Here is a 13,049-nt window from a genome sequence, read left to right as displayed (position 1 = left end):
ACGTGGAATCTTCCAAACCCAACAAACAAGTGCTCTACTGCTGCCGGTGCTACCGCTACCGCCCTCTTCTCGCTCTCTCTGGGAGGAGTTGCACTCCACACACACAAACCGAGAGAGAGTGTGTGTGTGAGCTCGTAAGGAGACGGGGCTGACATCTGTGTGGATTTGTATCAGACGCGAGGGGAACAGAGGCTGGTGGGACGGGGGAACCTGCCACTTTGACACACGCGCGGTGAGAGATGGATTCTGCAGGCTTCAGGGTGTGTGTTAAGTAGGGGGGCTCTCTTTCTACGTTGAACCCCTGAGAGGCAGCGTGAGGGGAAGCCAAACGAAAGGCTGGACGGCGAAAGCAGTGGCAACAGGACTCTTTTGCTGTGAGTACTGAATGGGAGCACCGCTCTTCCTCTTTATCGCCTCTTGTTCTTCTTTTCAATTTTTCCTTTTCTCTGTGTTAGGAGACTGGCACCTTGACTGTACTAGATAGCTAGAAGGCAGCAATAGCTTTTCGCGCGCACATGTGTGTAATATATATATATACACACACATTCTCTCTGGAGCAAGGCCACCGTGCATGGAATCTTCTGTCACTGTGGTGGATTTATGTCTATGTGCAAGACAGTATTTCACCGCCAGACAGTGCAATATAGCAGAGGCATATGCACTGGCTGGGAGTTGGAATTACAAACTTTTTTTTTTACGGAGCGGCACAAATGTGTGTGTACGTGTGGCTCAGCAGCAGGGATCCCAGCTGAACAATAGACTGGTGGCTCTGTCACTCCCGGTTCATTGAACTGTCATTGAGCGCCACCGGTAATGAATTCATGTGTGTGTGACTGTATGTGTGACTGTGTGTGTGACTGTGTGTACATGCATTTGTACATGTAGCCTTCCCTTTCCGTGTGTGCATAACATTGTGTTTGTGTGCGTACTTTGTGCATGACAGCTTGAGTGTGTGCGTATCACCACCCAACACTCACCCTGTCTCTGTTCAGAAGCAGTCCAAACTCTTAAGGGGTCGATCTGCAGTTACTACATCCATTTTTGGACTTAAAAATGAATGATATGTACCCATTTGATTCTTCAATATAACTTATAAATGCCTCATGAGCTTAGTTCAACTGTCATACACCAGAATACAAGCTTGTTTTAGTAAATGTCAACAAACACTATAGCCTTAAAACATGGTTAAAACACTAATCATCATAGCTCTGTCTATGAATTTGAGTGGTTAAAGATGCCGTGGTACTGGATGGCTGCCGTTATGTCGTTTATTTTCTCAAAATGTATCTGCTATCATTTCTTACAACCGACAAAACATTTTGAACATCAGATCGGCACATACTTACCTCAATTATGGCTTCAACTTCGACTCGTCTGCCCTGGGCTCTTTCTGTAATTCCGGACCAATTTCCTGGCTACCCAAGAGGAAACAGCGATGTTAGACTCAAGAGAGGGTGGATCCTGGCGAGATTAAGGCGAAGGGAGAAGCGGACACCTGTTGATGAGGATGATAATAAGATGGATGACTTCCGATCACGGATTTCCTACCAACGGGACTCTCGTCATAGACCACTGGTATTTTACCCACAAGCAAGCATACAAGGCCATCCCTCGTCCGCCATTCGTCAGATCATAACTCCGTACTCCTGCTTCCTGTTTTCAAGCAGAAGTTCAAACAGGAGTTACCCATATTACACAGGCTCCGACACCTGCCGCATGTGGCAGGGGCTACAGTTCATTATGGATTACAAAAGAAGACCCAGCCGTGATCTGCCCAACGATGCCTCTGTACCAGACGAACACAATGCATTTTATGCACGCTTTGACAAAACAACGTTCTCTGCGCAGAACAGCTGGCAGGTATATTCATTGTCTCCTCATCCCAGTTTGTAACTGCCACATGTTTTAAGATGACCACCATCATTCCTGTTCATTAAAACTCTAAGGCTTCATGCCACAATGACTACCGCCCTGTAGCTCTCAGTTCTGTAATCATGAAGTGCTTTGAGAGGCTGGTTATGGAACACATCAACTCAATCATCCCAGACACCTTGGACCCACTCCAATTTGCATACAGCCCCAACAGAAAACACAATCTCAATTTGACTCCACACTGCCTTCACCCGCTATATACGAGGAACACCTATGTGAGAATGCTGTTCATTGACTACAGCTCAGTGTTCAACACCATTGTCCCCTCCAAGCTTAAGACCCTGGGACTGAACACCTCCCTCTGCAACTGGATCCTGGACTTCCTGACTTGTCGACCCCAGATGGTGTGAGGGTAGGCAACATCAACTCCCATGCTGACCCTTAACACAGGGCCCCACGGGGTATATGCTTTGCCCCCCTCCCCCCCCTCCGGAACAACAACCTCTTCCTCAACGTCAGTAAGACCAAGGAGCTGATCGTGGACTACAGGAAATGGGGGGGGTCGAGCACGCCCCAATCTACATTGACAGGGCTGCAGTGGAGCAGGTCGATAGCTTCAAGTTCCTCTGTGTCCAAGTGACTAAGAATTTTAAATGGTCCACACACGCACACCGTCATGAAGAAGGTGCGACAGTGCCTCTTCCCCCTCAGGAGGTTGAAAAGGTTCTACAGCTGTACCATTGTGAGCATATTGATTGGCTGTATCACTGCTTGATATGACAATAACACCGCCCTCGATCGGATGGCGCTACAGAGGGGGGTGTGGACAGTCCAGTACATCACTGGGGCTGAGGTCCCTGCCGTCCAGAACCTCTATCAGGCGGTGTGAAAGGAATGCCAGAAAAATCGCTAGTCTCCAACCACTCAAACCATAGACTGTTTTCTTTGCTTCCGAACGGCATACGGGACCAATGCATCAAGTCGGACAGGAACAGGCTCCTGAACAGCTTCTATCCCTGTACCATAAAACTGCTAATTAGCTAACAAAATGGTTACATGGACTATCTGAGTTGACCTTTGTATTTTATTCTTATTGTTGCACTGTCTCTATGCACACTCAGTGCCCTACACACTATGTACACTGATACTCCAACACACACACAAACACTCCATTTGCTCACACAAATAATATGCACATACATTTATACTGACTTTACACACTCACATACAATCATCATATACGCTGCTGCTGCTACTCTTATATATCCTGATGCCTAGTCACCTTACCCCAAAACATATCTACCACTGTCTTTCCAGTATTCCTGCACATTGTAACTATGGTACTGGAAATGACCCTGTATATAGTATGCTTACTTACTGTTGTGTTCTTATTTATATATATTTTGTGTTTTTGTTTTATGTTATTTTTGTATTACATTGTTATTGATTACTGCGTGGTTGGGGTTAGAGCTGCAAGAAAGGCATTTCACTGTACTTGTGCATGTGACTTTATAACTTGAAACTTTCTTCAGCTTTTTACCAAAACAGGTGCGGGGAGTACTTTATTGTTTCAACTGCTGATTTCCGCTTTAACACCCTACTGCCGTAATAGGGAAAGTATTTTTCGCTCGACACAAATGTTGGCCTCTTTGGGATTGCATGCGGCGTTTGTTTTCATTGCCCCTGCCCTGCGCTGAGAAAAGCCCTGCTGTTGGTATATAGGACTAGTTGTTCCCCTGCTCCGAGCGCAGGCTCTCTCTTGCTCTCTCTTGCTCTGTCTCGCTGTCTCGCTCTCTCGTGTCCCTTAACATTGTTTGTTCAGCACACTTTCTAAGCGCTTAAAGAACAAACTCCTTTCTCCTCAAAGTTCTCTGTCTGTGTAACTATTTGAGCAAACATAACACTGAAGATGACATAGAGAAGAGGGTATGGGGAGTGGTAGCTAACAAAAGTGAAAACACAGAATAGAAGAAGAGAGAGGGAGGAAGCGAAAAGTCGTCGCTGCAAACAGTAGGCAATGCCAAGCCATCTAGAGTTACAATGGCATTTAAACCAAGCCTGCTATTTTGCGTTCCACACGTAGCCTTGCATACTTTTTGTAACACAGTAAACCCGCTGGCTCAAAAGATGGAGATGAGATGTTTAAATAGCAGGTGAAAATGGCAGGATGCTACTTCTCTAGTTCAACAATTCCAAGCACTCGAAGACTTCGAGGCTAATGCCAAGAACACCACCAAGGACACCAATTAAGCTTTTCAAAATGAGGCCCTAGATGTGTTTGGAGCAAGGTACTGTTGATTTCTGCCATTTTTCAAGGACAACTCCATCCATGCACTCTGAAATTGACCGTTTGACAGAGGCATGTCATTTTCCTATGATTAGAGGCCCTTGCTAGTGTGTCTAAGAGGACTTTCATTTAAGTGTCTGTCTGAAGTGCAGAACGGTGGCTAACAGTGTTGACAGTGTTGACAGGCTGACAGTGTTGACAGGCTGACAGTGTTGACAGGCTGACAGTGTTGACAGTGTTGACAGGCTGACAGTGTTGACAGTGTTGACAGGCTGACAGTGTTGACAGTGTTGACAGGCTGACAGTGTTGACAGGCTGACAGTGTTGACAGGCTGACAGTGTTGACAGTGTTGACAGTGTTGACAGGCTGACAGTGTTGACAGGCTGACAGTGTTGACAGGCTGACAGTGTTGACAGGTGCATATTGAACCTGGTCACACACACACACACAGCATATGTTTTACTATCCTTGTGGGGACCTGAAATTGATTTCCATTCAAAATCCTATTTTCCCTAAACCTTAACCTGAACCCCTAGCCCTAATTCTAAACCTATAGCATTTTTTTAAAACCTTAATTTAACTAGTCAAGTAATTTAAGAACAAATTCTTATTTTAAAATGACGGCCAAACCCTCCCCGAACCCGGACGGACGATGATGGGCCAATTGTGCGCCGCCCTATGGGACTCCCGATCACGGCCGGCTGTGAAACAGCCCGGGATCAAACCAGGGTCCGTAGTGACGCCTCTAGCACTGCGAAGCAGTGCCTTAGAGCGCTGCGCCACTCGGGAGTCCTGGGAGAAGTTCTTGTTTTAATATCCTTGTGGGGACTTGGGGATTTCTGGTACCCACGAGGATAGGAGCGGCAGGTAGCCTAGCGGTTAGAGTGTTGTAGTAGTATGGTGAGTACCTGAGCAAGACATTTAACCCTCATTTCTTCCAGGGGCGCTGTACTACTAGGACCCTGTAAAACAACACATTTCACTGCACCTATCTGGTGTATGTGACTAAACATTTTCTTGTTTTTTTAAATCAATTTTAGTAATACAATACAAAAGTACTGCTATCACCATACTTCTACTATGGTATGGTACTGCTATCACCATACTACTACAATGGTATGGTACTGCTATCACCATACTACTACTATGGTATGGTACTGCTATCACCGTACTACTACTATGGTATGGTACTGCTATCACCGTACTACTACTATGGTATGGCACTGCTACTCACTATGGTATGGCACGCTACTACTACTATGGTATGGCACTGCTATCACCGTACTACTACTATGGTATGGTACTGCTATCACCGTACTACTACTATGGTATGGCACTGCTATCACCGTACTACTACTATGGTATGGCACTGCTATCACCGTACTACTACTATGGTATGGCACTGCTATCACCGTACTACTACTATGGTATGGCACTGCTATCACCGTACTACTACTATGGTATGGCACTGCTATCACCGTACTACTACTATGGTATGGCACTGCTATCACCGTACTACTACTATGGTATGGTACTGCTATCACCGTACTACTACTATGGTATGGCACTGCTATCACCGTACTACTACTATGGTATGGTACTGCTATCACCGTACTACTACTATGGTATGGCACTGCTATCACCTACTACTACTATGGTATGGCACTGCTATCACCGTACTACTACTATGGTATGGTACTGCTATCACCGTACTACTACTATGGTATGGTACTGCTATCACCGTACTACTACTATGGTATGGCACTGCTATCACCGTACTACTACTATGGTATGGCACTGCTATCACCGTACTACTACTATGGTATGGCACTGCTATCACCGTACTACTACTATGGTATGGCACTGCTATCACCGTACTACTACTATGGTATGGTACTGCTATCACCGTACTACTACTATGGTATGGTACTGCTATCACCGTACTACTATGGCTGACCCTCTAAAACAACACATTTCACTGCACTTATGTGACAAAACATTATTTTTTTATATACAAGCATAAGCACACACACATTCATGGACAAATTTAAACCAAGTAACAGCCCCAGATTTATACAAAGCACTTCTCTTTAGCCTATATATCAACTGTACAGTCTCTGCTGTGGATGGTGAAGGCAGCCTACTACTGATCAGTGTTCTGTTGTTGTGTTCCATGTTGGGTGTGATCCTGCCCCAGTCCCACTGCTCCTAGATCAGTGTATTGACAACCTTGATGCTATCCTGAGGGGAACACTATGAAGCACGCTAGATCTACTCAGGCATGTCTAAAGTTAGCCAGCTTCAGTTAGCATTCCTGAAGGATTAGTTCTGAAGGATTGGTTGCCATAGAAATGTACCTGGCTAAAGGTGAGCCACTTTCGTGCTACCGGTTATACCGAGTTAAACTCAGACTTGACCAAAGTTAACTGACTAACTCCTCAAACGACATTTGTAGGTTAAACGCTGAGCTGTCTTCTGCAGCTGCTGAGGGTCTACCACTCATAACAACAAGAGAATCGCAAGGGTTTAAGTTTGTTTTGCCACACAAACAAGACCCGACTTAACCCTGTTTGTGTCTTTGACTGTGTACACATGATCATTTGTCCCCCCCCCACTGAGGTCAGTGCTTGGACGTGTTGCCCCAGTCAGCACGCCCAGCTCATTCCTTTTTGATATGTCAATCACAGGGATGGCTGGGAAGCGGAGAGATACGCGGTGGGCTGTGTGGGGGAGGTGTGTGTGTTGGGGTTGTAGGGGTCTGGTGCCTGTGAGATACGCAGCAGACCCCTTCAGGCACAAAGGACAGCGAGGGCCATTCAGTTTTAATGTGTGTGTGTGTGTCCATAATGTGTGTGCAATGATGGGGGTGAACACAGAGACTGTTGTACTGTGTGTCTGTGCATGAATGGAGCACACAAACCATACAATTCACTGCACAGTCTTGCAATCAATGGTGGATTGTAAAACATGGTCTCTGCAATAGTAACATTGTGTTAAAGTAAAGCAATTTACCTGGGATTGATTGGGAGACATAGGCTAGCAGCTTCAACTAGGACAAAAGCAAATTGCTTGGTCACTAATTGGCATGCCTAGCTTAGTAATAGGTGGTGTCAGGTGTCACACATACCTAATGTTGAGAAAGGGAGTACATGGGAGTTTGTTTCCTACTTCCGGTTCAAAAGGGAAAACGGAGAGTCATTAATTATAATGGAACCCCTGAGCTATAAATTATGCAACAAATGTCTTTCTCATTTTCATACAAGTCATAGGCTCAATCAAATGAATGACTCCTTGAAATTAGAAGAAATTCTATGTCCCCCTGCAATCGACAAAACCATCTTACAAAGGCCTACAATGTGAGTGTATGGCACTTACAGGCCTATAGCATCAAACTGTTGCGAATAACTGTTGAAGTCGGCTTCTGCATCTAAGCTTGTCAGGTCCAGTGCTCACAGCCAGATCAGGGTCCTATTCATTAGGAACCAAACAGAAGCAAACAGTCCGAAATGGGGAGGGAGGCGAGGGACTACCTGAAATTGTCCATTGTTTACGTTTGTTTGAGCTTTCATTACAAAACGTTTTCCAATGGTACGATATGTACTATTGAATTCGACCAAGATATCAGTTCCTCCGTGGTCTACTGAGTAACATGGAAGAGACGCTCACCTGCTGTGTGGGACGCTCCAGTCCTCATTTATATTTCATAAGAACGTGGGCAGGCAGGGGGGCTCAGCTGGGGACAAATCAGTCTCATCATCCCACCTTATGATTGTCCCTCCTTCCTTCCTGCTTTATTCTGTCAACTCCTCTTTCAATGTTCTCTTTGTTAGTTAGCTCATCTGGGAAGGGAAGGGACTTGTAACGTTTACATTTGAGGTTCTCTCTCTCTTCCACTTGCGAAGTCATAGCAAAGGGATTAGGAATTGAGTGTTAAAGTGGTTTCTTCTGTCGGGGATGATACCCGAGCTGGGTTTGTGTGACGCAAAGACAAAGTGATTTGTTCATTGATGAGGGCTGGTGATTTTTCGGTTTTGTTTTCTACACAAGGTGTCTCAGAGTACGAGTGCTGTTCTAGGATCAGATCCCAACTGTCCGTATAATCATATTCACTATAATCTAAAAGGGATAACTGATCCTGGATCAGTACTCCTACACTGAGACGGTTTGTGAATACTTGCCTCGGGCTCGGTATAACTGTCAGGGGTTGTGAGGGATGATAATTATTTTGTTTTGGTTCTACTGAGAGACTCTCTTAGCTCTTGCTTGGAAGAAAGGGAGGGGGGGGTTAGACAAAGGTTAAAGGGTTGTTTCAACCAAATGATCTGTTGTCATCTGACCACATCCATGCCCTTATGCCATTTGACCCAAAACCCCAAACATGAAGCACTGTGTCTCATACTTTCTCTCTCCCCCTTTCACTCTCTGTATTCCAGCTTTCACTCGCGGATGAACAGAGCGAAGTGACACGGAATGGCTTTGAGTCCAAAGAGCTGCAGTACTTGGTCCAGATCTACTGCCAGGTATGACAGAGTAATCCCCCGGGTGCTGTGATATGCTGCAGTGTCATACTCACTCTATCAGTGCTCTCTCATATACATTTGCACACACACTTGCACACAAACCCACACACTCTCACAGACACACAGTCACATGGAAAATCGTTGTCTTTTGAATCTTGTCACACACCAAATGATGAACGCCCAATACTGTAAATCATACCCAGCACACCCCTCTGTTAGCTAGTAATGTTACGGGATTGGCTTATTTTTCATTTTTCTGAAAACACTTTCGGTCATGATTGTAGAATCTTAGTTGCGGGAACGGTGAAGCTGGAACAACCAAACTACTCAACAGAAAGGTCAGATTGGTGATAAGGGTCTCGTGGGAAAGGAGAGTGACAGGGAAATGATGCCGTTTGGCCTTATCCACAATGTTCACAAGGTGTTGAGTAGCAACAAAACACACAACTTGAAAAAGACGTCTGGCATACCATCCGAATCTTCTCCTTGGCAATTGATTATCCTCTCATCAGAGACCTAGCGAAGCAATTCAATAAAACCCTTGCCCAATTTCATCGTCTATTGATCAAAATGTTTTTTTAAAAACGTTTAACTTGGCTGTTTCTCCTAAATTTAACATGTAGGACATCTCTAGGGACTTCCTAGTTTAAGGTTCACTGAAGACCTGCCTTCCATTTTACTGAATTCCATTTTCTTAAGCTCACATGTGCTTTCCAGTTCCCACAATTGCGCACAGGTCCCACACAACCCAGTAGCTCCGGTCTCACCCCTTCCACTGACTCACTCGATTCAGGTTTCACACATTTTTCCTCTAGATCATATTCCATTTGCATGACCTTGGCAATGCCACGGAAAACGGGTGTCTCTGTCCTTGGAAATTCCATCTTTCCTTGGCTTGGTGTTGGAAAGGGGAGCTGAAACTGCTGCACTGTTCCATATATAAGGGGGGAAAGGAGGGTGAACAATTGGCCCAGAGCCACCCTCTTAGTACAGAGAGCGGAGGAGAAAGAATCCAGCCTGCAGGATAGATCGCTTTAGTTCCACAGACTAGTAAGGGAACAGACAAACAAAGGAACTGACTGGAAGTCCCAGTGTCTGAAAGTGGGACAAAGCTACTGTAGCTCACCAAGTACTATACGGAGCCCTACACAAATATTTCTACAGTCCTGATTCCCTCCTGGTTATCCCCTTATGGCTGCACTAGGATCAGTGGGGCTGGTCGATGCTCTGCAGTCACAGTCACTCCAGCCCTGGCCCCAGTTCAGAGGGTTCTTTCTGGGTCAAATCAAAGCAACCAAGTTTTTTTTTCTCCCTTGTTCTGGAACTGGGGTTTTGAGGTTTGCAATCACTCTTGTGAGTCGAAAAAGAAACGGTGAAGCAACTGGATGGAAAATAGGAAGACAGGAGTAGCTTTGAATGCGATGATGAGCTGAGGGCAAAGTTAATTTGGTTTGCACTTATACCACTGGTTTTGTCATCTGTAGACGGCTTCTGAAGCATATTCCACCATTTTCTTTCTTTGATATAGATGATGGTAAGTGCATGGTGATGGTAAGTGCAGGGAAATTGACCAATTCCATGTTGGGAGCACGTACCTTTGACTTTCCTTCTGGAGAACAAAAGAAAGAGGGGATAGGAAGAGAATAGAAAATAAAGGGTGGGAAGATAGGACAGGAGTGGAGAGATGTGTAAAGGGGGTGACCCACAGAAATGCAGGTTTGTGTTGTCCTTTCAGAGATGAATGTGGCCGGAGGCTGTAAGCCAGCCATCGAGAAGACTGCCTGGATGAGGGATAGTTACCACACACTGGGGACATGGGCATTGGACCAGGGAGCAAGAAGAGAAAAGGGGGGACAAGACTGGCCATCGGAGATAAAACACATGGCCTGCTAAATGGGCTATAACTGGGAATGATTCTGCATTTTGATAAGCTTGCAGTGTGTCCATCTTCTGCTTGAAATTCAGTAGGTCCTTGAAATGTTGCCTTTTTTTGCCAACCTGGAAGTGGCTATGGCTAATAGAGTTATGGATAATTATTTGTCAGCCCATAAAGGGGGACTGTTGGAAGCTTGTCTTCCAGAGCCTGGATACACAGTACTCTGATCTGACAGAGCTTTCAGAAGTATTAACCCCAACTGCCACCATCACCATCCTCAACCTTTCTCCATTTCCACTCTTCCTTCTCCTCCTTTGCTCCCCACGACTTTCTCAGCCCATGAGCTACATTATCCCCAGGATAAATTCTAAAAGAACCTGTTCCTGGTGCTGACCAACGGCCTGTCCCAAATTGCACCCTGTTCCCCATAGGGACATTGCCCGAGGCTAACATCACAACTCGGCACCCTTTCATTTAGATTTTTTTTTAAACATGGATGGCTTTGTCAATCGCCAGCCGGCCCCGATGTCTGTTAAGAGTTAACGTATGGATCTGTGTGAATTATCGAGTTCTTGTGTTGTACTCCCAAAATAGCCTCGGCGAATTGGTGACTTCATAAATGGATTCCAAACTTCGCTATCCAGGCCAGCACAGTTAAAGTGTGAGTTCAGTGAGCTTCAATGGCAACATATTTAGGAGCTGTTCCATTCTGTGTGGCATGGTGCCTGTTGGATTTACTCACAATACTAATAAAACAAGTGATTACCCCACCGCATATGTTTCTGGTTTGATTAATAGCAGTACATCCAATATTATAAAATATTTTATTTTTCACTCAATGTTCTGTAGTAGATTCAGGGAACATCGTCCATTGAGGGAGATCCCTCTTTCAGGTTAAAATGGCCCCCCGTGTTGAAATTGAAGGATATAATGTCCACCTCTCTTAATTCCACCAGATTTGACCCCTCTTAGTAATCCCAGCCATTTAGATTCATCCCCCCTCCATCCATCCATCCATCCACCATCCCTTCGTCTGTTTTTTAGCACTGCCTCACATTGGCAGACTGGTGCTCTGCTTGGGGCAACCACAACCAAACTACAACCATACAAATGGCTGGTCCCTGTCCCCCAGTGGAGTGTTCTGTGGGGAGTCACCCTATCAAGCTTTTTATCCAACCCTGCTCAAACACACCTGGATCTTGATAAGCCGATCTGTTATCGTCACAGCCGTGTATATTCCCCCTCAAGCCGATACCACGACAGCTCTCAAGGAACTACACTGGACCTTGTGCAAACTGGAAACTGCAAATCCCGAGGCCGCATTTATTATTGCTGGGGACTTTAATATAGCAAACTTAGGAAAACGCTACCGAAGTTCTATCAACACATCGCCTGTAGTACTCGCGCTTCAAAAACTCTCGACCATTGTTACTCTCCCTTCCGGGATGGCTATAAGGCGCTCTCCTGCCCTCCCTTTGGCAAAATCAGATTACGACTCCATTTTGCTTCTCCCTTCCTATAGGCAGAAACTCTTAACAGGAATTACAAATGCTAAGGTCTATTCAACGCTGGTCTGATCGGAATTTTCCACGTGGACTGTAAAATGTTCCGGGTTGTCTCTGAGAATAACATTTACGTATACACTGACACGGTGACTGTGTTCATTAGGGAGTGTATAGGGGATGTTGTTCCCACTGTGACAATTAAAACCTATCCAAACCAAAAACTGGATAGAAGACAAAACTAAAAGTGTGAACCACCACATTTAACTACAGCAAGGTGATGAATACACCAGTCCAGTTATGCCCTCGATAAGGAAATCAAAGAGGCAAATCGTCAGTACAGATACAAAGTGGAGTCGCAATTCAACGGCTCAGACATGAGATGTATGTGGCAGGGACTCCACAAATTACGCATTATATAGAGAAAACCGGCCGTCGCGGACATCGACGCCTTGCTCCCAGACAAGCTTAACATCTTCTTTGCCCACTTTGAGGATAACACAGTGCCACTGACACGGGCCACTGCCGCAAGCCTACCGCCATCCCTAGCCACATCCTCGGAACATGCGCAGACAAGCTGGTTGGAATGTTTACGGATATATTCAATCTCTCCCTATCCCAGTTTGATGTCCCCACTTGCTTCAAGATGCCTACTATTGTTTCTGTACCCAAGAAAGTGAAGGTAACTGAACAAAATTACTATCTCCCTGTAGCACTCACTTCTGTCATCATGAAGTGCTTTGAGAGACTACTTAAGGATCATGTCTCCTTTACCTTACCTGACACCCTAGACCCACTCTAATTTGCATACCGCCCCAATAGATCCACTGAGTATGCAATCCACATGGTACTGCACACTGTCCTATCCCATCTGGTCAGGAGGAATACCTATGTAAGAATGCTGTTCATTGAGTACAGCTCAGCCTTCAACACCATAGTACCCTCCAAGCTCATTATGAAGCCCGGGGCCTGAACCCCGCTCTGTGCGACT

The 13,049-nt window shown here is 45.5% G+C and overlaps 1 protein-coding gene across 1 annotated transcript in view; it reads left to right on the top strand.

Annotated features, from left to right (window-relative positions):
• The window catches only part of arhgap32b (Rho GTPase activating protein 32b), a 235,642-nt gene that overhangs the window by 160,002 nt on the left and 62,591 nt on the right, over positions 1-13,049 (top strand). Inside the window, 1 exon segment of the mRNA XM_024431996.2 lies at positions 8,594-8,680. Coding sequence (XP_024287764.2) covers positions 8,594-8,680 — 87 coding nt within the window.

This window comes from Oncorhynchus tshawytscha, linkage group LG09 (genome assembly GCF_018296145.1).
Source record: "Oncorhynchus tshawytscha isolate Ot180627B linkage group LG09, Otsh_v2.0, whole genome shotgun sequence".
Taxonomy (NCBI): domain Eukaryota; kingdom Metazoa; phylum Chordata; class Actinopteri; order Salmoniformes; family Salmonidae; genus Oncorhynchus; species Oncorhynchus tshawytscha.
This window is presented reverse-complemented; position numbering and strand designations above follow the sequence as displayed.